The sequence below is a fragment of the Nansenia antarctica genome (assembly GCF_963989245.1).
Source record: "Nansenia antarctica genome assembly, chromosome: 7".
Classification (NCBI taxonomy): Eukaryota; Metazoa; Chordata; class Actinopteri; order Argentiniformes; family Microstomatidae; genus Nansenia; species Nansenia antarctica.
In genome coordinates, this window is record NC_137677.1 from 50,185,356 (window position 1) to 50,212,152 (window position 26,797).

Here is a 26,797-nt window from a genome sequence, read left to right on the forward strand (position 1 = left end):
AGCACAGTAGCAGTGTACACTTCCCATCCTCTTGTTTAATAGTAACATATATGTTAAACTCGCTCTACTGTTGGGTAAGTAGTGAAGTTAACTGCTAGCTTGTTGGCTAACGTTAGGTTAGCTAGCTGCCCCTCAGTGTAGCAGCCAGCAGGTGGTTGTTAATGTTGTTACCTACTGTGATTGTGGTGTTGCTGCATCGATCAATGATTCAGTGTTTTGCATTAAGGTAGCAAGTGACGGGGGCCATGGACGGTGCTTTTGCTAGCAAAGTGCATAGCTAGCTAAACAGTAGCCCCATGTAGAGATGCCACACGTATGGAGCAGGACACAACAATGGTCTTCCAGGGAGGGGGAGGGGCACCTCGCCCCGAGACTCTTGTTTGACCTGAAGAGATTGGGAAGTTATATGCAAGATGGTAGAAACTTACTACTACTCTGCTCTCTGATAGGCTCATAGGCTGTTATGGAATGTTGCACCCTGAAAGTAATCAAGTATTAAGAAATCAAAATGATATAAATCGAAAGTAATCTTATGTTTTCAGGTGCAGTCAGAGGAGCTTGCTCACTGCATTGTTGTCTTTGGGTTTTTTGGTGACAGTGAACACAGGAGAGGTGTGGGCCGCACAAGCCTTGAAGGACAAGATCCTCGTCATGATGGACCACAGGAAAGCGCTGACCATCTCCCTGGCTGTAGACAAGGGGGAGAGCTCTCGGGTATGTATGGTATCAATAGACAACAGACTCTTTGTCTTTAATTTCCCAGTCTTGCTCATAGCGACTGGGACTCTATTTTATCCACAGAATGTCAATCAAATTGTTGTTTTTATTTCTGTGCCTTCAGTGCATGAAGAAAAACACAGTACAGTACTTATTGGAGTACAATGGAGCTGCATACACCATACTGTACATAGCTTACTACTATCCTCACCTGTATATACCGCTAACTACCGTGCTTGCCATACTGTACCTATCACTATCACTATTATGTTTTATATCACTGTTTGCACTATCATGTTTTATATTACTATTTGCACTTCTGGTTAGATGCTAAACTGCATTTCATTGTCTGGTACTTGTACTCTGCAATGACAATAAAGTTGAACCTAATCTTATTCCTATGAGTAACTATAGTAACAGTGCCCCTTTTGCTTTGTAGACTGGAAGCCCATTCAAAATCACCAAGACAGTCCGTTCCTCTGAGTCGGGGTCTAGGAAGGTAGAGGCACAGATAGACTGTTTTCTCATCCGGGACTGGGAACAAGCTGTTCTTGAGTACTCCACTTGAGCTTGTTCACTGAGGATTGGTTATTGTGTATCAAAGATCAGTAGGTCTGAACCTTTCCTCCCATCCTCCAGCAGATTCACTGGAGGGAGATTGCGGAGCACAGAAGAACCAAATCCCGCGATTCGCTTCGGAGTAATGGATCGGTGTCGTTGGATCACAGCCAGCCAACTCTGGCCCAAGTGGGAATAGACAGGTAAGCAGGATCACCTATGGGGGACACTGATGAAGGCATCTTTGGTAGAGCCAGAACGATACTGGGCTTTGGGGTCTGATACCGATGACTAGGGTGACCAGGTCCCAACAAACCAAATGTGGGAGGAGTATGTTTGTGTGGGACACCCTCTCAACCGGCCAGGACCGAACTTTAGGTGCCCCTGCTAGCATCCCCCCCCCCCGGCCGAGTTGAGAGATATGTCTATCCACATATTATATATATATTTTTTAAGTATTTGAATGAATGAATGATCTTTATTGTCATTGTAACAGGTACCACGAAATTCAAATGCAAACCCTAGGTGCTAACAAACAAACACAGTCCTAAGATAATAAAAAAAACAAGAATGAGACATAAATAGGCGGGGATATAAATAAAAATAGGGGGATAAGTGGTCAGTAGACATCTGAGAATCTATCTATAATGTGAACTTCTATACTTCTATACACTATATGGCCTATTCACAGGGGGGTATATAAAATAGAGCCCATATCTTGTTTTTCAATGGAGAAGAAAAAAAACGGACCGTAAAAAACCCTTATGCCCAGGATTCAGAAAAGAAGCTCTTAATGCTGATTAGGCCAAACTCCATATGACATCTGATATAACGACCTGATGTAGTCTCCATTGAAATCTAGACGTATGTGCAGTTTGTGCACAGTTACTTGTACTATGCCTAATGGGATGTTGATACAAGTCATTTGCTGTTCATTATAACATGTTGTGACACAGTCTGGTCATCCCCTTGAAATATGTTAGTTATACTCAGTTATATTTCATTCACAAAACAAACAAAAATGCAGTCTTAGAACCTCCTGTTGGACTACCGTCTGCACTTAATTGTTACCTACCACTCTGTTATTTCCAATAATTGTTTATTCCAGACATTAGAGTCAATATATCTGTTGGGCTCTAGTCAAGCAGAAGAGTCAATATATCTGTTGGGCTCTAGTCAAGCAGAAGAATCAATATATCTGTTGGGCTCTAGTCACGCAGAAGAGTCAATCTATCTGTTGGGCTCTAGTCAAGCAGAAGAGTCAATCTATCTGTTGGGCTCTAGTCAAGCAGAAGAGTCAATATATCTGTTGGGCTCTAGTCAAGCAGAAGAGTCAATATATGTGTGGTGGCCTGGGAAAACCCGTCGGATGTCGCTGGCGTTCGTTCGTGGCAAAGAGCAAATATAGATGGAAATCGCGATTTTGGCGATTTTGATATTATGTGGTATTCTAGTACTTTGAACTCCATACTACATTATGGTGAATAAACATTTTAAGAAAACAAAAGAGAAAGTACTTATTTTGATGTTTTTGTGGCATGTACATTTTCAAGCCTGCAAACTGTGACACTTTAAAATAATGTGAAAAAATACTTTCTTGTGCAATATGACAACCCTAGTTGACTATCTGTGCAGTATAGTACAGTGGATTGTGTACATAGCCTTTATTGATGTAAACCAGCTCCTTACCTTCTTGTGATTTTATGCATCCATGCTTTTTCTAAAATGTGTTTCTTTTTCCTTTCCTAAACACCAGGGGAGCCTCCCCTCCTAAATTTCGTTGTTTGGTACCTGTACTGTAGCAATGACAAATAAAGTCTATCTATCTAGTTTGCTAGCGAAACAACATCACGTTGAACGTGTCTCATTCTCAGTTAAGCAACGCACGCACACATGAGCGAAAGGAGAGACGATACTTCCACCTGTGTTATTGCCAGTTTACTGATGCTCACAATAAGCATAAAGTAATAAAATCTTAACTAGAAGACACACAAATGGATCTGTCCCTCGCATACCGACGAGGCGAGCAGACTACCACCGCATCACAAGCAGACAAACGAGACCGGCCGATCTGCATAGGCTCCTCCCCCGACCCGGAGGAGAAAGGGGAGGATTTCTCCCCTTTCACTTTTTTTGACATGCTACATTAAAATGCTCATAACTTTTTAAAATAAAGGGCTATCTCAGTCATTCAACCAGTTATGAATAGCTGAGAACTTCTAATTTATGGAAATATAAAAAAATGAAAATGTCAAAATGCCACCATGTGAAGGGTTTTCCCAGGCCACCACACATATATATCTGTTGGGCTCTAGTTAGAGATGCTCCGATCAGGGTTTTTGGTGCCGATCACCGATCACCGATCACTGGAATCAGTGATCTGCCGATCCGATATCACCGATCACCGATCACAGCGTCGAAAATGGCAATTGAAGCATTCTATTTATTGTGTAGCATTATTTATGTTTTTAATTATTCTTAACACCATTGACATTGTATATTAAGTATTCAAATGAAATTAGGAGATGAGAAAGTATCATGAATTGACGACCATCTGTTTTATTGAATTCACAACCACCTGTAGCTTACTTGAGGAAAAACAAATAAAATGTGAAAATAAAAATCATAATAAATAAAATGTACACTGTCACATCAAATGTGCAACATTCCACTCGAATGAGAGGAACTAGGGGCTCTTAGAGAACTTGCTTATACTGTAGCTTTCCTGAGGAACAATAAACATACCCAAACTAAACTGCAACATAAACAGGCTATAGCCAAATATAAAATACTGTTTCAAGTCAGTCAGTTTCAAGTCATATTTAGGAGGAGATAAGACAGCAAGTCAGCAATAATCAATAAAACAAAAAAACAAAACATTGCACCTAAGGAGATTTCAGACTCAAACCTTACTTCTGATTAAGCAGCATCACTGGCAGATTAGCCTTGAGAAATACAAGCATCTCAGCGTTTTTGGCACTCAGCCTGTTCCTCTTATCATCTAAAATATGTCCTGCTATGCTGAAAAGTCGCTCGCTATCTACACTTGTGCAAGGTGCACAGAGGAAGACCTAAAACTCACGCGCTAATAGTTGTTGCTATGGGCCAAGTGACTTCCTGCTCGCGGGGTCACATGACGTCGCTGAACACTACCTACACTACGCTCGTGAAGTCGCGCTGGAACTCTGACCAGCACTCGTGGAACGCCTCTCGTCCAATCAAAGCACTCGGTCCCTTTATGACGTCGAGCCCAGTGTGCGCTTCGGCGCTCTCTGAGCGAATCGACGAACCACTACCTACACTACGCTCGTGAAGTCGCGCTGGAACTCTGACCAGCACTCGTGGAACGCCTCTCGTCCAATCAAAGCACTCGGTCCCTTTATGACGTCGAGCCCAGTGTGCGCTTCGGCGCTCTCTGAGCGAATCGACGAACGCAGCAAATGCCGTATGATATTCGTGGTATTGAAAGACCTTGCGTGCGTCCCTCCGCGAGGTATTTCTTTTGAGCAGACATTACAAACGGCATATTTGTTGTCTCTTTCCGACACTGTGTAATATTTCCAGACTGGCGACGCCATTTTGTAAACTGATCGGTCGTGTTTGATCGGCCGTTTTGAGAACTCCGATCAAAACCGATCAAGGCCATATCGGCCGATACCGATCGGCGCCGATCAGATCGGAGCATCACTAGCTCTAGTCAAGCAGAAGAGTCAATGGCAGTGATTAGACTTGTTTTTGTCTCAAGCAAATTGCTGCATAAATAATATTACTCAGTAAGATGTAGTGTTGGTAAGATACACATTTACTGCATTGTTTTGTAGTGATTGATATCCCCAGCAACCAAACATAAGTCTCTGTAGCATCAGTCAAGATTCAAGCAGTGACATTTTTTAGCTGCAGGGTGAATTAGTAGCCTGACCCCATGATGTATATTTGCTTTGACTATGGTATTTGACTATGGTATTTGACTATGGTATTTGCCACTGCAGTGAAAGGGAGCAAATTATCCATGTTTTCCAAAAAAATGAAAATGATGGTATTTTGATTGAATTCGCCCCTTAGAGTTTGCATAGGGGAGTCTACTAACTAGACCAGGGGTCGGCAATAGGCGGCCCGTGGGCCATTGCTGGCCCGTCACCAATAATATTTGGCCCAGCAGATTATTTTGAGAATCCATTTTTATTTTATTTTTTTTTACAATATCGGACCGACAGTCCCACACCACGCCTATAATGTCCGAATAGAGAATCGACCTCCACCTGAATAATGCGTATTGTACTTTTATTCATGTTGAGAGTGAATGACACAGGGACAGACAATCAGGCAGCGAAGCGCACTGACGCTGAACCCCTCAGAGTGAATCATAAGTAGGTGGACAAGGCGTGGTGCTGAAATAGCGTGTGTGGTTTGAAAAAAATAACATCAGCTCATTAAATAATTCAAACGTAATGTTTACGTATGTGACTGCAACACACATATGAACAGTAACAAAGCAAATTCTGTTTAATTTTCTGAAAAACATTGACAACAAAATTGGCGCAAAAGTAGTGGCCTATGCTCCTGAAACGACAGAGCAAACGCGCTATTAGGGATAATAAGTACAATGAGCCATAAGCCATTCATTCAAAATATACAAAATACAATTAGGTTATTAAATACAATAACGACAGGCTTGGTACTCACGTAATGTGAAAAGTGGCATCTCCCATCGGTCAGTATTTGCTTGATATCTGGTGATATTGACGTCACTTTAATCCGCGGTTGTTTTGAAAACTAATAATATTCTTGATTTGATTATTGATAATAGTGATAACTTGAGTGTTTTCAAAGGGACATTTAGGCAGGTTTGTAATAACGGACACTGTATTTCAAATTAATTAGAGAGAGTCTCAACTATCGCAACTCTATAGTTTATGCACCGCCGCAACCTTCTTTCTACGATGCAACGATCTCCTGTAAGGGGTTCAGAGCTGTCTGGAGTTCCTCCTGGATTGACACAAAACTTTACTGAGGAGATTTCTAGACTAATTTGACAGTCCCACTATGCTTTCATACTCAGTGATTACTAATTAATAAGACCATTATGATAACGACATGGATCCATGTTGAGATGTCCACGAGACATGCAGAGATTGTTTGTTATTTGAAGGGTATACCGCCATCCGCAGGCAGTTTATTTTTATTTTTTATGCATCAATCGATTCCTCTCGTGCGTCTTTATCACATTCATTGGCGAAAAGGACGACTCGCATGTATAGAAAGGGAACATTGTGAGCACGGAAAATGTGAGTCTCACAACGGCTTTGCATTGATGAAACCAGGTAGGATATATAGTTCGCTGTTCATTCCTCTTTAAATGCCCTGTTTTCACCGTCAACTTTCCTCTTTAGACCTTTGGAGAGTGACATGATGTTTCTCTTGCTAGCAGGTTAAATGTTTAGCTAACTTCACCCGACACGCAAACAACCAATCCAATAATAATGTGACCTTGTCTGGGAGGAGGGGGGAATAATTATCTGAATAAAACTATGTTAAATAATTATTAGAATAAGTTAGGCTGCGATACATCGTCAGTCCACACATTTATTATTCAAAACTATGGAAGAGGGTGAAACTACGTTTCAACGTTGTTGAGAATCACAACACAAACTCGCTAGTCAAGCCTAATACTGCAACGTAATGGATTGGACTACTACCTAGTTAACTATAACACTACTTTACATTGTTAGCAGGCTCACAAAACAAGCTGTGTTAGTTGACTAGCAATGTGTACAAGTATTAGAACGTGTCACATTTTTTTAACAATCAATTACTTAAATTAGCCTTTGATTATGTTCTGGCCCGCCATCTAGTGGCTCAAAAAAATGTTGGCCCGAGGCCAAACCTAATTGCCGACCCCTGAACTAGACTATGCTACAGTATTTAATCGAGTGCAGTATTCCAAACATTCACCAGAGGGGGCACTTCCCCTTCGTATGAACCTGTTCACAGTGGTGGCAGGCCCCACTACTTCCCTGAGAGATGCACAGCAGCGTATCTGTAGCTGCAGCTCTTATCTGTACCCCGCAGACACACTGCCAGGACTTATCTACCCCAGTCCACCTGCCTGGCCCTCCTTACTCACGGTCTCCCCATTGGTCAACTAACATCCATACATGAGATGAACTGTAATAACACACATGATAGGAGACAGATGGGTCATAATGAGGCACAGGGGTCAGAGCGTTCCCAGGGTTCTGAGTGGTCGTGCCTCTGTTCCTCTGCTCCGCAGGCAGCTGTGTATCGTCCTCCCGGATGTCCTGAAGACAGAACAGGGGCAGGCTTATCTGGAGAGGAAGACGCGTGGCAAGATGACGGGAAACCGCGGGAAGAAGCGGGACTCGTGTACGGAGAGAACGCCGGTCAGCAGAGAGGGAAGAAGGGATCGGAGAGAGGTTAGAAAAGAGGAGGCAGCACACAGTGACAAGAACAGTGTCGCATCTCCACAAGGACACAAGAGGACACTACCACTGACCCCCAAACCCCACACTCACCTGAAACCCACCCCGCCACGTCAGGAACAGAGGTAAACACTGGGTTGTTGACAACTGGGTTGTATAGGTGGGCCACTGAGTCGGGGGGGGGTTAATTCCTTTCTGTTTTGCATAACGAGAAGAGCCCAGTTCTTTACACACACCTACATTGGAGCTCAGAAATACAGAGCACTTAGACATGTTAGAGACATTTTATTTTTTAAATAAGTGATGGAAAAGAATGGAATGTTGAAAACATGAACATAAGACACCGAAAGGCCAAGCCTCAAAACATAGAGAAGTATGTGAACAACACTCCATGGGATTGTTTTGTTTGGGGGCTTTGTGCTGCTTGTTATTCTGTGAGAATTGAATGTGCTTTTAATGAGTCTTTTGGTTTGGCCTGGCCTGCACCTCCCTTGGCTCTTCCACAATTTCCATGTTCGTAAAAAAAAAAGAAGAAAAATGGCCATGATTCCTTTCATCAGAGAAGAATCATCATCACTCCTGAGCTTGTGTGTTTGTAGGTTTGTAGGTTTATTGTTGAGCCTTTTTTTTTATTATTAGTAACTGGTATGTGTGTGTGGATGTGTGTGTGTGTCTCTTTCTCGCACAGGTCACATCACAAAGGAGCAGAGGAGGAAGGAGAAGTCAGGAAGGTGATAATGGGAGAGGAAGAGGAAAACGGAGAAGGGCAGAGATGCTGCAAAGAGGTCAAAGGTGGGAGAGCCACACACACACACACACACACACACACACACACACACACCCCCACACACACAAACTCACACAAACTCACAAAAATGTGTAAACAATGCCCAGTCTGCCCTGTCAGTCTGCCCACACCTGAGCTGGGGTGTGGAGTTGTTGGAGGGAGTGCTCTCTGCAGGCCTGGGCCCCTCTTCACTCCCCTGTCCACAGACACAGCACTGACTGTCCACAGACTAGGGATGGGACGATTATCGTGATTATCGTTAATCGCGATAAAAACACACGCGATAACTTTATCGTGGAGAATTTTAATTAGTTGAATAATCGTCATAATCGTATGTTATAAATACATAGTAATATAATTTTGATTTCTCACATGAGCCGCGCGCGAATATCCTCACAGAAATTTGTCTCGCGGGATTGTTCAGCCTGCACGTGACTGTCAAGTCAGCGTTGTCAGTCAGTCACTAGTATGCTAGCATACACCATGGCTGCATCGGCCCCGTGTCCATTGTATCCTCCGAATAAAAAAGTGAAATCTGATGTGTGGAAGTACTTTGGCTTCACAAGTCAAGAACGCCAGGATGAAGAGCCAACATGCCGAACTTGCCGGAGGAAAGTGTCTGCCCCGAGGGCAAACACGTCCAATTTGCATGTGCACCTCCGTGACCGTCACCCTGCGTTGTACTCTGAACTCCAGGTAAAATGAGCCTGGCTTTACTAGTTAGTTAACATGTGACTGTGACATTCATCTGAATGCTCGTTAGCAACATGAATCATGATGCACTGATAGGGCTTACACACCGGCAGTTCCGAACGCGGGCTCATTCGCCAGACACGCGAACGCGAACCGGCGTTCGGAACTGCCGGTGTGAAAGCCCTATGTGTGAACGTGCAGGCTATCCTACTGTATACATGCCCAGCTCATGTCACGAAAGTGTCCTTATCTAGCTCTCAAATGGATTGAAATGAATGGATACGGATAGACTACGGGTGTGTGTGGCCACGGCATCCTATCCAGTCAAAAATAATTTTCAATGTCATAGAATTCGTTAGAATAGTCTCCGTGAAAAACAAATCATACAGTGAATTAACATTAAGTAGACAGAGCATCTTTGATTACAGCTTGTGCAAAAGTGAACAAAATAATGACATGGTTGAAGTAATGAATTAAAAGTATATAATAGAAGTAATGAATTATGAATGAATGAATGAATGAATGGTCTTTATTGTCATTGATATAAAAATACAACAAAATATAAGTTAAAGTGATTACAGTGTGTTTTATTGGCATTCTAAAGTTTTTTTTTTTTTTTTTTTTTAATTTTTTTTTTAATTTTTTTTTTATTCTCGCGATAATATCGTGGATCGCGATTATTTTGCCCACGATAATCGTGACATGACATTTTCTAATCGTCCCACCCCTACCACAGACACAGGACTGACTGTCCACAGACACAGGACTGACTGTCCACAGACACAGGACTGACTGTCCACAGACACAGCACTGACTGTCCACAGACACAGCACTGACTGTCCACAGACACTGGACTGACTGTCCACAGACACAGCACTGACTGTCCACAGACACAGCACTGACTGTCCACAGACACAGGACTGACTGTCCACAGACACAGCACTGACTGTCCACTGACACAGGACTGACTGTCCACAGACACAGCACTGACTGTCCACAGACACAGCACTGACTGTCCACAGACACAGGACTGACTGTCCACAGACACAGGACTGACTGTCCACAGACACAGCACTGACTGTCCACAGACACAGCACTGACTGTCCACAGACACAGCACTGACTGTCCACAGACACAGCACTGACTGTCCACAGACACAGGGCTATATATATACAGTATATATTCTATGAATCGTGTCATATATCATATATTATATATATATTTTACTTTTTCTGGTATGTTTTTGTGAACACTGTTCTGGTTGTAATCATAGACATTATGTCAGTACACACTGCCCCATTGTGAAGAGTGGCACTAAAAGTAGGTGAAACAGCGTCACGCTCAAAGTGTTAATCATATCTATAACAGTGGATTCAGCTTTCACGTGTTTTCACGCAGGTTCAGGGGCCCGAGAGGGGAGGCCTAACCTGTCCTCCTCCAGCACGGATAGGACCACTAAAGCCAGCCTTATTGAACCCAGTGAGTACAGAGATGTATTCTCTCTCTCTCTCTCTCTCTCTCTCTCTCTCTCTCTCTCTCTCTCTCTCTCTCTCTCTCTCATTTCCCATTTTGATACCTAAATATCAATGGTATTTGATAAATATATGACAGACTGTGATAGTTCCAGGTATGATGATGTTACGGTACATGTGGGAATACGGTACATGTGGAAAAACCAGGGTTAGGGTTAGGTGCTAGGGTGCTACGGTTAGGGTTAGGGTTAGGATTAGGGTTGGGGTTAGACATGCCAGCATGTACCAAGTCGACGTAGCACCTAACCCTAACCCTAGTTTTCCCACATGTATCGTAACAATGATACCGCTTGATGCTCACCATGCTGAAGTTAAATGTGTCCAATTTTAGTTAATTAAATGTTTTGCTTTTATATCAGATCCAAGAAGGTGAATTTAGTAGAAGGGCAGGCAGTGTGACCAGACAGGGAGAGGTGGAACAGGCAGTGTGACCAGACAGGGAGAGGTGGAACAGGCAGTGTGACCAGACAGGGAGAGGTGGAACAGGCAGTGTGACCAGACAGGGAGAGGTGGAACAGGCAGTGTGACCAGACAGGGAGAGGTGGAACAGGCAGTGTGACCAGACAGGGAGAGGTGGAACAGGCAGTGTGACCAGACAGGGAGAGGTGGAACAGGCAGTGTGACCAGACAGGGAGAGGTGGAACAGGCAGTGTGACCAGACAGGGAGAGGTGGAACAGGCAGTGTGACCAGACAGGGAGAGGTGGAACAGGCAGTGTGACCAGACAGGGAGAGGTGGAACAGGCAGTGTGACCAGACAGGGAGAGGTGGAACAGGCAGTGTGACCAGACAGGGAGAGGTGGAACAGGCAGTGTGACCAGACAGGGAGAGGTGGAACAGGCAGTGTGACCAGACAGGGAGAGGGGGAACAGGCAGTGTGACCAGACAGGGAGAGGTGGAACAGGCAGTGTGACCAGACAGGGAGAGGTGGAACAGGCTGTGTGACCAGACAGGGAGAGGTGGAACAGGCAGTGTGACCAGACAGGGAGAGGTGGAACAGGCAGTGTGACCAGACAGGGAGAGGTGGAACAGGCAGTGTGACCAGACAGGGAGAGGTGGAACAGGCAGTGTGACCAGACAGGGAGAGGTGGAACAGGCAGTGTGACCAGACAGGGAGAGGTGGAACAGGCAGTGTGACCAGACAGGGAGAGGTGGAACAGGCAGTGTGACCAGACAGGGAGAGGTGGAACAGGCAGTTCGTCCAGACAGGGAGAGGTGGAACAGGCAGTGTGACCAGACAGGGAGAGGTGGAACAGGCAGTGTGACCAGACAGGGAGAGGTGGAACTGGCAGTGTGACCAGACAGGGAGAGGTGGAACAGGCAGTGTGACCAGACAGGGAGAGGTGGAACAGGCAGTGTGACCAGACAGGGAGAGGTGGAACAGGCAGTGTGACCAGACAGGGAGAGGTGGAACAGGATGCACAGTTGACCAGGTAATGAGGTCAAATAAATGCTATGGCAAACAAACACTTGAGCACATGAATGGACATGTAAGAGTAGGGGTAGTGGTGGTCTAGTGGATAGTGAGTTGGACTTGTGATCGGAAGGTTGTGAGTTCAAATCCCGCCTGAAACCACACCATTACTAGTGTGCCCTTGAGTAAGGCACTTAGCCCTCAGTTACTCCAGGGGGAATGTCCCTGTAATTCGTAATTGTAAGTCGCTTTGGATTAAAAGCGTCTGCTAAATGGCAAAATTATTATTAAAATTAAGAGTTGTCCATAGAACTTCTAAGAAGTGACTGAGGGACTTTTCTGCTCTTGTAAGTGGTTCAAAGCTGCAAGGGTTATAGCCTACCCAATTTTAAAGCATTTTGAATAATCAACAGAATACTCGATTACCAAAACACTTGATAGTTGCAGCCCTCCTCGACTCTCACAGCTCTGGTTTAGCTGGATCCCTGGTGTCCCATTCCCTCCTTCCTGACCTCCCTCCCGAGATGAATAAACAAATGCTTAACTTTAAAGAGCTGTAAAAAAAAAAAACATGAATTTAAATGTCTCTGTCTCAGTCGATTTGTTTTTCCATATCTGCTGCCCTACTTTCTGGAGAGTAGGAACACGTTTAGCCGTTTTATCACCATCTCTGTCTCTCCTCCCTGCAGACCGTGTGTCAGTGAAGCGGGGACCGGCAGAGAACGCACAAGAACACACCAAGACCAGGCGGACAGACTCCGGACGTGAAGCAGAACACACTGAGGTATGTGCTTCCAGGTAGAAGTCCTATAAAACAAGCACCACTGACGTCTCAATGACATGGCAGGACCCGGTTCAGTCTTAATGTTGTTTATTTGCCAGTCTTGTGACTGTTCAAAGCTGCTCCCAACCGCGAGGTTCTCCTGACCACAGCCCGCTCTGCTCTCTCTGTCCCCCCCAACAGAGGAGGGGAGGGGACACCCCCCAGCGCTGGTGTAACGGCCAGGTGAAGCGGGGGGGGGCGCGGGGTGGGGCGCCCGCAGACACTGCCAGGACCACCAGGGTAAGTGTGCTGTGCCTCTCCGGGGACGCCAGGGGCGAGGGAGCGACACCCCCCAAACGGCTCTGTCTAGAGCAGCCTGGAGGAGGCCTGGACACCCCCGGGGAGACCACGGGGGTGGGAGGTGGGAGCCTCAACGCAGGTTCAGGGGCCCGAGAGGGGAGGCCTAACCTGTCCTCCTCCAGCACGGATAGGACCACTAAAGCCAGCCTTATTGAACCCAGTGAGTACAGAGATGTATTCTCTCTCTCTCTCTCTCTCCTCTCATTTCCCATTCTCCAGTCACCAGTCACTTACGTGTGTGTGCGTCTGTCTGTCTGTCTGTCTGTAGATTTGTTGCCGGTATGACCGCGTATATATGCGTGCTCCACTGTGTGTTCTTGAAACTGTCTGTGGTGCTCATATAGCCTATATGTGGGCTGTATTTCACAACAGTAATTACCCTGTATGTGTGTGTGTGTGTGTGTGTGTATCTGCTGTAACACTGGCATTGGCTAGCCCACATGAGATGTCCTTCTCAGGATGACTATGGTCCCTCATCGCTCCTTCAAAGTCCATCACACCCCAGTCAGTCAGTGACATATATGTGTTAGAGGGTTTGCATTCCACTGATTAAACTTTACTGTGTGCGTGTGTGTGTGTGTGTGTGTGTGCACGCGTGTGCGTGCGTGTGTGTGCGTGGTGTATCTCTCTCTCTCTCTCCCTCTCAGTTGTTCTCTCCAGTGATGAAGAGGATATGTGCATAGAGGGCAGTGAGGTGACACCGTCCCACAGCTCAGTGACACCGTCCCACAGCTCAGTGGTCTGGCCTCAGCCTGGCAGCAGGGAGACAGAGCCCCAGAGACGGCCCTCTCAGGAAGACCACCAGGACGTGGAGGAGGCCGACACAGACTCTGAGGCAGACTCTGAGGTAGGAGAACCAGAAGCAGCCTGCTACTCCATTTCTATGGGCGGTGTGTCCGTACATTCGCCCCGAGAGCGTCGGAGCGCACACTCGGTTCAACGTCTTAAGAGGGGCCGAGTCATTTTATTGGACAAGAGGTGTTCCGTGAGTGCTGATCAGATTTTTCCAGAGTGTATTCACGAATGCACCCTATGTAAAACTCCAGCACAGTTAGGGGCAGAGCAGGCCTTCACAGCACAGGTAGGGGGCAGGGCAGAGCAGGCCTTCACAGCACAGGTAGGGGCAGAGCAGGCCTTCACAGCACAGCACAACGGCTCTAGGTCACAACACACACACACACACACACACACACACACACACACACACACACACACACACACCTTCAGTTCCCCTTCATTAACATACCTATCGTGCCTTCAATTAGCCCTGTATAGATGTCACACAAACATGAATACTCATACATGAACCCCCTGGCATGAACAGACTTACTTGCATACTTGACTTTGTCCATCCAGCGTGTGTGTGTGTGTGATTTATATTTGTCATGTACGGATGTTCTTTTTATTCTTTATGTGTGCTTTCCAGATTTTGCGTGTGGTGGTGCCAGATTTCGGGGAATCCCCTCTCCCTTGTAGAGAGGAGTGCTCCGGCATGGGCCTGCCCTTCCGTGCCCTGCACTGTGGGGGGGTGCGTGGGGAGGCCAACGGGAACATGCGGGTGAGACCCGGAGCCAAGCTACACTGGGCTGCAGTTCACACACAGTCCTACTGAGGGCTGGTTCATATTTATTGTGTCCCGTTGGAAAGTCCTGCGTCTCATCAAACATCACCGACTTAGACAAGCAACGGCTGCACGCGGCATTGCAATACACAGGGTTCCCACGGGGTCTTGAAATCCTTGAAAGTTTGTGAATTTGAGAAAAACAAATCAAGGTCTTAAAAGTTTTTGAAAATAGACATGGGTCATTGAAAGTGCTTGAATTCCCTGCTCTCTCTCTCAAAAAATAATAATATATATATTCAAAAATGTTTTACTTAGCTCGTCAACTAGTAAATAAGTCTCTGTATTGCATAACGTAACACATATTTCACAATATATTGTTTTGCTGTGCTGTGGTAGAGAAGGCAAGAGACCATCTAGTGTTCACACATTCAAGCCTCTCTTTTTAATTGTTGTCTGTGAGCGGATAGTTCCTATTATATAAATTCTCATCTAGATCTGTCTCAAACTATGCCGTGTTGGGCCCTTAATTTTGAGGGAATTGAGTCTTGAAAGTCCTTGAAAGGTGCTTGAATTTGATGTTTCAGAAGGTGTGGGAACCCTAAATACTATACAACATACAGCTAGGGATGCTCCGATCTGGATTTTTGGGGCCGATACCGATCACCGATTTTTTTCCTCAAGATCAACCGATACCGATTTTTAAAAAAATACATAACTGTAGGCCTACTGACTGGATAGCCTACATATTTTTTGCTTTTTAGACAAAAGTTTTGATCCATTAGGCACCAAGCAAACGCAGACCCATTTTTATGGCATAGTAAAGGTCTGGCCTATCATTCAGTTAGGGCCTGAAGCCCAAGTCAGTCGATATGGCTGTATAAAAGACATCATAAACGTGGCCTTCATGGTTTACATACTGTTACGTCCTCCTATGTTTTCTGTTCAGTTATCTGTCTTCCCCAGGAAAAAAAAAAAAAAAAAAATCGTTTTTTGCGATCGGCCATTTTTGCCGATCACCGATCGAGTCATTTGGAGTGAAATCGGCCGATTTAAATCGGTGGCCGATAAATCGGAGCATCCCTACATACAGCACATGACTGGACAGCTCTATGAACACTTGTGACATCTACCACTGTCTCTCTTCCCCTGCAGATCTCCAACCAAAGCATCACCATACCTCTGAAAGGTAAAGGAGGAAGGGTGCTTTTTTTAATATATCAGGATTAGTATTGGGGCTAGCCGAGTCGTCAGTCATTAAACATGACTGAATACAACTTAGGTATTCCATTAGGCACCCTGTCTGACCCTGGGCTGGAGTGTGATTTAACCTCTGACCTAACACGGCCTGATCTCTGATCCTGTCTGCACGCTATCCTCTCCCACTGCAAGAGGCTCAGCTTACTGGTCTATTTGCAGTAGGGAAACGTAGTGAGTCTGTAGAGAGAGAATTAGACCCCTGGGCTTTAGTGCACTCTTTCACCTCTCTGCACCTGAAATCCACCTGCAGAGCACTAAGGCGCTTACCTTGTGACTCCTTGATCTCTGCTGTTTGACAAAATGGAGAAATACCAAGAATGTGGATTTCAAAGGGGATTTGGCTTATTAAATTTGACACTTTATGTTGACATGTTTATTTTCGAATGGTTGTGAGACATTGTCTGATCACTTTGAAACAGACCACCAAAATACCAATTATATTTATTCTCTGTAGTATGTGGTAAAAAGTACTGTAGTCAGCACCCATTGTTAGCAGCTGAACTAGGCTTGTGGAGTAAAACAGGGCCAACCTCTTGTCCCCAGACCAGCATGGCCAGGTGGAGGTGATTCTGACCCTGGACCGTTCAGAGCTGTGCAGGTACAGTGTCTGGGACGAGGACGACGCACAGGACAGGGGCCTGAGGTGGGAGGGGGGGGGCAGCTCCCCCCCAGCTCTCCTCCTGCTCTTCGTGTCCAACGCCGGGGCACTCGCCCTTCAGACGCACCTGAGAGAGCTGTCCACCGAACAGGCTCGACCTCCACCCACTGGTGAGACCCAGCTCCCAGGCTCCTCAGCTCAGATGGATGTTCCCAATACAGTGCAGGGCGAACCAGTGGTAATGGTGTCTGTGTCTGTGTCTGTGTCTGTGTCTGTGTCTCTGTGTGTGTGTGTGTGTGTGTGTGTGTGTGTGTGTGTGTTTGTGTGTATACAGGCCAGGCCAGTCCTTTCATCCTGCTGAGTCTCATAGCTCCTCTGGAGGGGGTGGAGGGTGCTCTCCTTCGTTCCATCCTGGACATCATCTGTCTGAACAACACGATCTACCTTAGCGCGAACAATGTCCACAGTCCGCTCCTCACCATGGACCTCAGTCTGGCGCTGATCCACAAGACTGGGCTGGACCCACAGCTCCTCTCCTTGCTGGGAGAGAACTGTCCCAAGGCCGGGACAACAAACTCAGGCCAGGACCAGGAGAAACCTGAGCCCACGTCGGACGGTGACAAAACGCCGCCGCTCACACGGCCGGGGGCTGAGTCAGAGCCACGCAAACAGCCAGAGCAGCCGACCGAGGCACAGACAGAGGAGGGGCCGAGAGAAGCGGAGGCTGTTCCCACCGCTGAGGTCAGTGCGACGGTCTCCCTGCTTAGAGTTTTGTTTCTGGTCGGGGTCATGGAAAAAAAACGGGCCCTTCCTAGACAATGAACAATCAATCTGAACCGTTGTCGAAAGCCTAAGGACCACGTTACTCTGACATCATTATTAGCACCTTATTAGCACCTGCTCTGACATCATTATTAGACACCTGCTCTGACATCATCATTATTAGACACCTGCTCTGACATCATCATTATTAGACACCTGCTCTGACATCATTATTAGACACCTGCTCTGACATCATCATTAGTAGACACCTGCTCTGACATCATCATTAGACACCTGCTCTGACATCATCATTAGACACCTGCTCTGACATCATCATTATTAGACACCTGCTCTGACATCATCATTATTAGACACCTGCTCTGACATCATCATTAGTAGACGTGCTCTGACATCATTATTAGACACCTGCTCTGACATCATCATTATTAGACACCTGCTCTGACATCATCATTATTAGACACCTGCTCTGACATCATTATTAGCACCTGCTCTGACATCATCATTAGACACCTGCTCTGACATCATCATTAGTAGACACCTGCTCTGACATCATCATTATTAGACACCTGCTCTGACATCATCATTAGTAGACACCTGCTCTGACATCATCATTATTAGACACCTGCTCTGACATCATTATTAGACACCTGCTCTGACATCATTATTAGCACCTGCTCTGACATCATCATTATTAGACACCTGCTCTGACATCATCATTATTAGACACCTGCTCTGACATCATCATTAGTAGACCTGCTCTGACATCATCATTATTAGACACCTGCTCTGACATCATTATTAGACACCTGCTCTGACATCATCATTATTAGACACCTGCTCTGACATCAACATTAGACACCTGCTCTGACATCATTATTAGCACCTGCTCTGACATCATCATTAGCACCTGCTCTGACATCATCATTATTAGACACCTGCTCTGACATCATTATTAGCACCTGCTCTGACATCATCATTATTAGACACCTGCTCTGACATCATTAGTAGACCTGCTCTGACATCATTATTAGTAGACGTGCTCTGACATCATTATTATTAGACACCTGCTCTGACATCATTATTAGCACCTGCTCTGACATCATCATTATTAGACACCTGCTCTGACATCATTAGTAGACCTGCTCTGACATCATTATTAGTAGACGTGCTCTGACATCATCGTTATTAGACACCTGCTCTGACATTTCCCTCCTACACAGGAGACTGACCGGCCCGGACCCGTGTACACTCTGTGTCGCCGCAGAAGCGGAGACTCCTACTCTGTGTCCATCGGGCCTAAACCAGGCTCCACCTGGACCCAATACAAACACCAGGGGCCAGCACGCAGGCAAGATACACAGCCTTGCCCTACCCTACCCTACTCTACCCTACCCTACTCTACTCTACTCTACTTTACTCTACTCTACCCTACTCTACCCTACTCTACTCTACTCTACTCTACCCTACTCTACCCTACTCTACCCTACTCTACTCTACTCTACCCTACTCTACCCTACTCTACCCTACTCTACTCTACTCTACTCTACTCTACTCTACTCTACCCTACTCTACCCTACTCTACTCTACTCTACCCTACTCTACTCTACTCTACCCTACTCTACTCTATTCTACTCTACTCTACTCTACTCTACTCTACTCTACCCTACTCTACTCTACTCTACCCTACTCTACTCTACCCTACTCTACTCTACTCTACTCTACTCTACTCTACTCTGCCCTACTCTACTCTACCCTACTCTACTCTACTCTACCCTACTCTACTCTACTCTACCCTACTCTACTCTACCCTACTCTACTCTACTCTACCCTACTCTACTCTACCCTACTCTACTCTACTCTACCCTACTCTACCCTACTCTACCCTACTCTACCCTACTCTACTCTACTCTACCCTACTCTACTCTACTCTACCCTACTCTACTCTACTCTACTCTACCCTACTCTACTCTACTCTACTCTACCCTACTCTACCCTACTCTACTCTACTCTACTCTACTCTATTCTACTCTACTCTACTCTACCCTACTCTACTCTACTCTACTCTACCCTACTCTACCCTACTCTACTCTACCCTACTCTATTCTACCCTACTCTACTCTACCCTACTCTACTCTACTCTACCCTACTCTACTCTACTCTACTCTACCCTACTCTACCCTACTCTACTCTACTCTACTCTACTCTACCCTACTCTACTCTACCCTACTCTACTCTACTCTACTCTACTCTACTCTACTCTACCCTACTCTACCCTACTCTACTCTACTCTACCCTACTCTACTCTACTCTACTCTACTCTACTCTACTCTACTCTACCCTACTCTACCCTACTCTACTCTACCCTACTCTACCCTACTCTACTCTACTCTACTCTACCCTACTCTACCCTACTCTACTCTACCCTACTCTACCCTACTCTACCCTACTCTACTCTACTCTACTCTACTCTACCCTACTCTACCCTACTCTACTCTACCCTACTCTACTCTACCCTACTCTACCCTACTCTACTCTACCCTACTCTACTCTACCCTACTCTACCCTACTCTACCCTACTCTACTCTACTCTACTCTACCCTACTCTACCCTACTCTACTCTACTCTACTCTAGGGCTGCCACAAACGATTATTTTCATAGTCGACTAGTCACCGATTATTTTAACGATTAGTCGACTAATCGGATCATAAATTACAGCTTATCGCACAATTACTCAATCGCTCTTATTTAGCTATCATCTTCTAAATCAGCTTCTAAATTTAGCTTGAAGTTGTTAGTTGTTGTTGTAGGCATGTGCTAACTAAAAATAAAGACAATTAAAATGATTGTTCACTCAAAAATAGATATTTTAATGAACTTTGCAGATTTATTTCTGGCATCACTTGCATGTAATGTAATGTAAAGAGTAGTAGAGGGTGCAAACTGCTGAGTAAAATGAGGTAGGCTAGGCACTAGGCAACCAAAAGAATACAAAAACAAAAATAAATACTTGTACAGAGTACAAAAGTTTTGCTTTGCTTCACTCATCTCATAGTAGAACGCGCCTTCTTAGCACTGTAACGTTAAGACAACATTTTTAGCTATTTGATAAGTATCGCTTTGATGACAACGTAAAATAATGTAAGAAGGCTTTTAACGTAACGATATCGTTAGCCAATAACAAGCTAACTAGCTTACCGAGACGAGCCATCGTCTTCCTCGTCATCTGCCACAACGTGCTTCCTTTTTAGATGCTCGCGCATCATAGACGTGCTGCCATGATAAGCGAGTTCAGCTTTGCAAATTTTACATTTTACATTCTTTTTTTCAACGTTGTGGTTGAAATGCTCCCACACTTTAGAGGTACGAGGACAGGAAGACATTTCTCTGTTTGTTTTTCCGGGGAAGTCACGTGTGCCCCGGATGACCGACACTGCGCATGTACATCAAAGACACTGGGAGACGCTAGCCAGTGGCAGCTTCAGGGAAGAAAAACGAATGCTTATCGAATGAAATGAATGGTCTTTATTGTCATTGATATAGTACAGGTACCAAACAACGAAATTTGGGAGGGGGGGCTCCCCTGGTGCTAGGCAAAAAAAAAAAAAAAAACGCTTATTTCAGCTCCAAAAAAACATGCGACTACGGCGATTACCAAATATGTCGGCGACGATTTTGGTAGTCGACGTCGTCGTGACTAGTCGACTAATCGTGGCAGCCTTACTCTACTCTACTACTGACGCATCATAGATCGTCACATATTGAAAAGCATAAAACAGGCCTTAGTTCAGCAAATAATATAATTTAAACTGCATCAAATAGTAGTGATAAATAATAGTTTCAGTTGACAAATGAATAGTCTCTTCTCAGGTTGATCCAGTTTCCCCCTCCGCCGTCCAAAGGAGGAATCACCGTGGCGAGGGAGGACCTAGAGGGTCTGGACAACGGCCAGTTCCTCAACGATGTCATCATCGACTTCTACCTCAAGTGAGTGACATCAGCATACGGCGTGCTTGTCAGAAGGGTGTCATGGGGGGTGTGCTTGTCAGAAGGGTGTCATGGGGGGGTGTGCTTATCAGAAGGGTGTCATGGGGGGGTGTGCTTATCAGAAGGGTGTCATGGAGGGTGTCATGGGGGGGTGTGCTTGTCAGAAGGGTGTCATGGAGGGTGTCATGGGGGGTGTACTGAGTGTCTGGCTGTGCCCCCAGGTACCTGCTCCTAGAGAAAGCTCCCCAGGCCATGGCCGAGCGCTCCCACATCTTCAGCAGCTTCTTCTACAAGCAGCTGACGCGCAGAGACAACGCCAGGGAGGACAACAACGCCAGTGTCTCGTAAGTGTGTGTTTGTGTGTGAGCGCGTGCGCGTGCGTGTTTTGTCTGTCTACAGACATGGTTTGACAACTGTGTGTTTTGAATGCTCAGGATGTGTGTGTTCTCTACCACCAGGGCTCAGCAAAGACGGCACCAGCGGGTCAAGACATGGACTCGGCATGTTGACATCTTCAAAAAGGACTTCCTGTTTGTGCCTGTCAATCAGGAGTGAGTCACACACACACACACGCGCACACACACACACACACACACACACACACACACACACATACACAGGTGTTAGAAGTATTGTGCCTCATGTGTTGTCCCTATTCCAGGTCTCATTGGTACCTGGTGGTCATCTGCTTCCCCGGCCTGGAGGAGGCCCAGTGTGAGGCGTGGCGCGGCCCAGACGCCCTGCAGGGAGCAGGGGAGGAGAAGCCAGGCGAGTCCCAGGCTGAAGAGGAAAAGGAGAGAAACGGCCTCACTAAAGCAGCCCCTGGATCGAGCCGCAGCGATAACCAGGACAGACTGACGGGTCAGTGCGACTTAACCCAATACATATTTTTTCAATATGCTCTTCATATTTTTTCAATATGCTCTTAAAAGACCAGTTAGAGCGTAACTAAGCAACCATGTCAGATATACAGAGTAACCAAATATCATTGAGTATAATAAGGTATTGGAGTATGACTGTCTGAACGTGCTCTCTCTCTCTCTCTCTGTAACAGAGTTGCAGATGTGTTTTGGGGAAACTCATCATGCTCGCTCCAGGGGGTGGTGGGGGTGGGGGTGGAGGGCGGGTGGTGGTGGGGTGGGGGGGGGGGCTTGTTTACAACTTTCTAAACCAAACATACCAGAGACAAAAGCAAACGGCTTCAAAAGCAAAAGTGTGCGATTTTTACAGTTTCATCTGCTAGGGATTTTTACGAGACAAGACTTTGGATATCACACTGTGCTGTAAGCAATGAAAATAACAACCACAAACGCAATGATGTCAGGGAGCAGAACGCGCAGTGTTGAAAGCGCTGTGATTTAATGATGATGATAATGATGATGATTTGTGTTGTTTTCTCTGCAGGTGTCTCAGAGGACGTCCAGGGAGACTCTGCGGTGGTCCGACAGCGGCCCCCTAGTGCACCAGTAAGGCGGGCGACGTTAGGGTCGCACCAAACCTCTCTGATTTCTCACACGTCACGGTCTCTCTCGTCTTTTTCTCTCTCGTCCTTTCTCACTCTGCTGTTTCTCTCCTTCTTTTCCTCCTCACTCGTCCTCACACTGTTCTCTTCTTCCGTATAGGACTGCACTGAGCAGACCTGCACCAGAGAGACTGTCTGCAAGAGGTAAGTGGATGATATCACAGTGAACACACACACACACACACACACACACACACACACACCTCTCAAGGGTCTTGGATGATGATGTGATAGTGAAATCTCTCCCCTTTCTCCAGGCCCTGCATTCTCATCATGGACTCTCTCAAGTTCTCCCTCCACGAACGTGTCTTCAAACTCTTGCGGGAGTGAGTGTTTTCACTTGTGTGTGTGTGTGTGTGTGTGTGTGTGTGTGTGTGTGTGTGTGTGTGCGTGCGCGTGTGTGTGTGTGCGCGTGCCTGTGTGTGTGTGTGTTTGTGTAATAGCCTCTCTCTGTGTCTCAGGTACCTGCAGTCTGAATGGGAGGTGCGTAGGGGTTCAGTGCGTGAGTTCACTGCAGAGCAGATGAAGGGCTCTCACTCCTGCGTCCCCCTACAGGACAACAGCAGCGACTGCGGAGTGTACCTGCTCCAATATGTGGAGACCTTCTTACAGGTAGCAGGAACCACAGGGATGGGGCGCTTAGGTGGCGTAGCGGGTTAAGCGTCGACCATGTAACCGCAGGTCCCAAATATGAGTGGGACTGCCCCACTCAGAAAAAGAAGAGAAAAAAAAGGAACCACAGGGACCATTTGTGACACATTATAATGCTTTGGTCCTCATGTCGGGATCTGAAGTAATGATCAGACTTTTCTTTCACATATATATTTTTTTTACATTTCCGCGTTGTTGACAATCAATGACACATTGCTAGTCAACTAACACAGCTTGTTTTTTGTGCCTGCTAACAATGTAAAGTAGTGTTATCGTTAACTAGGTAGCAGTGGGGATTACTCATCCAATCCATTGCGTTGCAGTATTTTAGCTTGACTAACGAGTTTGTGTTGTGATTCTCAACAACGTTGAAACGTAGTTCCGTATTTCAAAAGAAAAGTCTGAACGTTTTGATTGGTTGCCGACATGCTGACCAAATGATCAGACTGTCACATTTTAGATGGCTCTTCAGATCTTGATTATGATGATGATATAGAAAACATATCCTTCCCATGTCCCCTGTTATTAAACATCACTGTGGAACCCTTTACCAACCCCAGCTATGTTCCATAAGTCATTATTAGACATTACTGTAGAACCCTTTACCAACCCCAGCTGTGTTCAATAGCTCATTACTTCAAGAATGTGTTGTGATGGAATCTAAAAGTATTTAAAACAAGACAGCCAGTTCAACACACCAGATGGGTACATTCAGCATATCAGCCCAATTGAGGTCTTCTGACACTGGTTTTCTCTGTGTACCACAAAAGAAAATATTTGGTGAAGCTGCATTCTCATTTTATGCACCCAAATTGTGTAATGCACTGCCAGTTTCCATTAGGGATGCAACCTCAACAAATATGTTCAAGTCAAGACTAAAAAAATATTTTTAATATTGCCTTTAAATGGAAAAATAACTAAATTATGATTATATAATGATTGGATCACATTGAGCTGCAACGTTTGCAGGAAAAGCGCTATATAAATAAAAAGTTATTATTATTATTATTATTATTCATACACACCTACATTTCTCTCTCTATCTCTCTCTCCTTTTCAGGACCCTGTGGTGCACTTTGACCTCCCGTTATGCCTAGAACGCTGGTTTCCACGGCAGCAGGTGCGGAGGAAAAGAGACGAAATCAGGGACCTGGTGCTCCACCTGTACCGACACCAGAGGGTCACTCTGGGCAGTACAGGAACCCCAGGCGACGAAGGCAGTTAGGCCCGCCAAGCCAACAGCTGCTAGGAGCGACAATCTCACCTGAACCAGCACCAGAACTCACACTGAGCCGGCTGGAGAAGCACACCGTGGGATCTGAACTCTGAAATGTGTTAAGGCTTGTGTAGTGTCGTGTCAGGGTCTAGCATGAATGTTCTTATCACGCCAACACACAAAATATCGCCATTTCTAGTCTGCCATGAATACCAATGAGAATTTAATAAATTATCAACATGTCAAAATGTCTTGAAATCCCTCTAGGAGTGAATATGAAGGAGTCCAGTGGAGGCTGGTGGAGGTAGAAATCGGAGGATGGGCCTCACTGTAATGTATGGAATGGTAACAAACAGGGTGTGTACCATTCCTCATTCTATTCCGTGCTTTACAATGAGCCTGTCCTCCGATTTCTACCTCCGCCGGCCTCACCTGAAGGAGTCACTACAGTGCGGATTTCACCTCTACTGGAGTTTTAACTGTTCTCACAGCCAGTGCTAAACCTGAGCGTTCTCCGGGTATTTGACTCTGTTATTTAAAGGGGAAATCTACAGAAATTCTATGATTGAATATGTTATTCTTTAACCTTTTTGTGGAAAGCCCCTTAAAGGAGTCTGTCCCCTTTGCACCCTGAGTTTTAGGGCCGTGAGTTTGTCTCAGACATGTCACATGACCAGGAAACACTGTGCATACCTTAATAGACAGTGTCCCGCCACTATGGCCTCATTTAGCGCAAGGGATCAGACTCAACAGTTAGACTCTCTTTTAATTCTTCTACTTTGTTTTATTTATCATTATTTTATAGCACATTGATGACGTCAGTCAGATTTTTATACGTGTTCGTTTCTAGAATGTACATTTTGACAGAAAAATTTGGGGATATCCCAGGAAATAAATTTGTAGACTGAATTGCAAATTTTCGAGTGTTTTTGCTCTTTATTCTGAGAAGTAGTAATTTTATCATTGGTTGACTGTTGGTCCTGGCCTGCTCTTAGTAGACACATAGGTCTAAAGTCAGATTTCCCACCCCAAGTCCTGTGTCCAAGTGTCTAGGGGCCATTTGATCCTATTCTGTAAAGGACAACACAATAACACACACAGATGTAATAATAACACAAAGATAAGAAAACCATTTTGTGAGTAAATCTTAGTTTAGTATTTGGTAAAAGACATTTGACATTCCTCAGGTGAAATTATGTCTGATAATGTGTGTGACTGAGTGAGACCGAGAATGAAAGATGTTTTGATAATTAATTAGCTTCTCACAGTGATTTAAGTGTTTATATATTCCTACATTGTGTGTGTGAGTGCGTGTGTGTTGGGTCTGATAATATGTTGCAGAACACTGACAGACTGGTAAGAAGATTAGAGCCCCTAGACCCACAGCCTGGCACGGAAAGTACCTTTCGCTACCCCTCTCGAAGCGGAACTAAAACCAGCACGGGTACTTGGTATGGCTCGGTTGGCAGTGGAGAAAGCAAAAAAAAACGGGCTCACACGGTATGGTACGGTAGTGGAAAAGCGCCATTTGTGAGAGCATGAGATCCCATGTAAAAGCCTAAAGAAGCTTTGGATTCAGATTCAGACCAGAGTCTACTGGTGTGTGTGTGTGTGTGTGTGAGAAAAACAAACCCTCTGATTGGCCGAGAATTAGGTGTGGCTCTGGTCACCTTGTCCTGATTGGTGTTAAGTGAAAGGGATAAAACAGAGATGCTTTAGACAGAGATTATGTCATTAAAGAAACCAGGAAGTATGCATTGTAGCCAACTGCTCCCAATTGGTTCATTCAGTCCCATTGACTGAGAGTTCCACTTGGCCCCTACTGAATGCCTACTGAATCTTGAGATGTAACAGGCCTGTCTAGTCCTTTGTCTCATTCCACACTGGTGTCATTGACATAAGGAGTGTTTACTGTTGTTTACCTTGTAGAAGAGACCGCTTTAAGGCTATGTTTGGTTA

General features: G+C 45.4%; 1 protein-coding gene across 1 annotated transcript; it reads left to right on the forward strand.

Annotated features, from left to right (window-relative positions):
- Positions 1–25,709, forward strand: LOC308162726 (sentrin-specific protease 7). Its single transcript, XM_080536868.1, has 24 exons — positions 1–74; positions 599–714; positions 1,157–1,216; positions 1,357–1,478; positions 7,547–7,840; positions 8,404–8,507; positions 10,594–10,674; positions 12,829–12,923; positions 13,104–13,202; positions 14,014–14,109; positions 14,689–14,820; positions 15,979–16,012; positions 16,627–16,851; positions 17,016–17,422; positions 18,685–18,812; positions 21,333–21,449; positions 21,671–21,793; positions 21,908–22,000; positions 22,111–22,310; positions 22,854–22,915; positions 23,072–23,115; positions 23,229–23,297; positions 23,433–23,583; positions 24,683–25,709. The coding sequence occupies exons 2-24, from the start codon at positions 652–654 to the stop codon at positions 24,845–24,847; spliced, it is 2,964 nt and encodes a 987-aa protein (XP_080392994.1). The 5' UTR covers positions 1–74; positions 599–651; the 3' UTR covers positions 24,848–25,709.
- Positions 25,710–26,797: the final 1,088 nt, after the last annotated feature.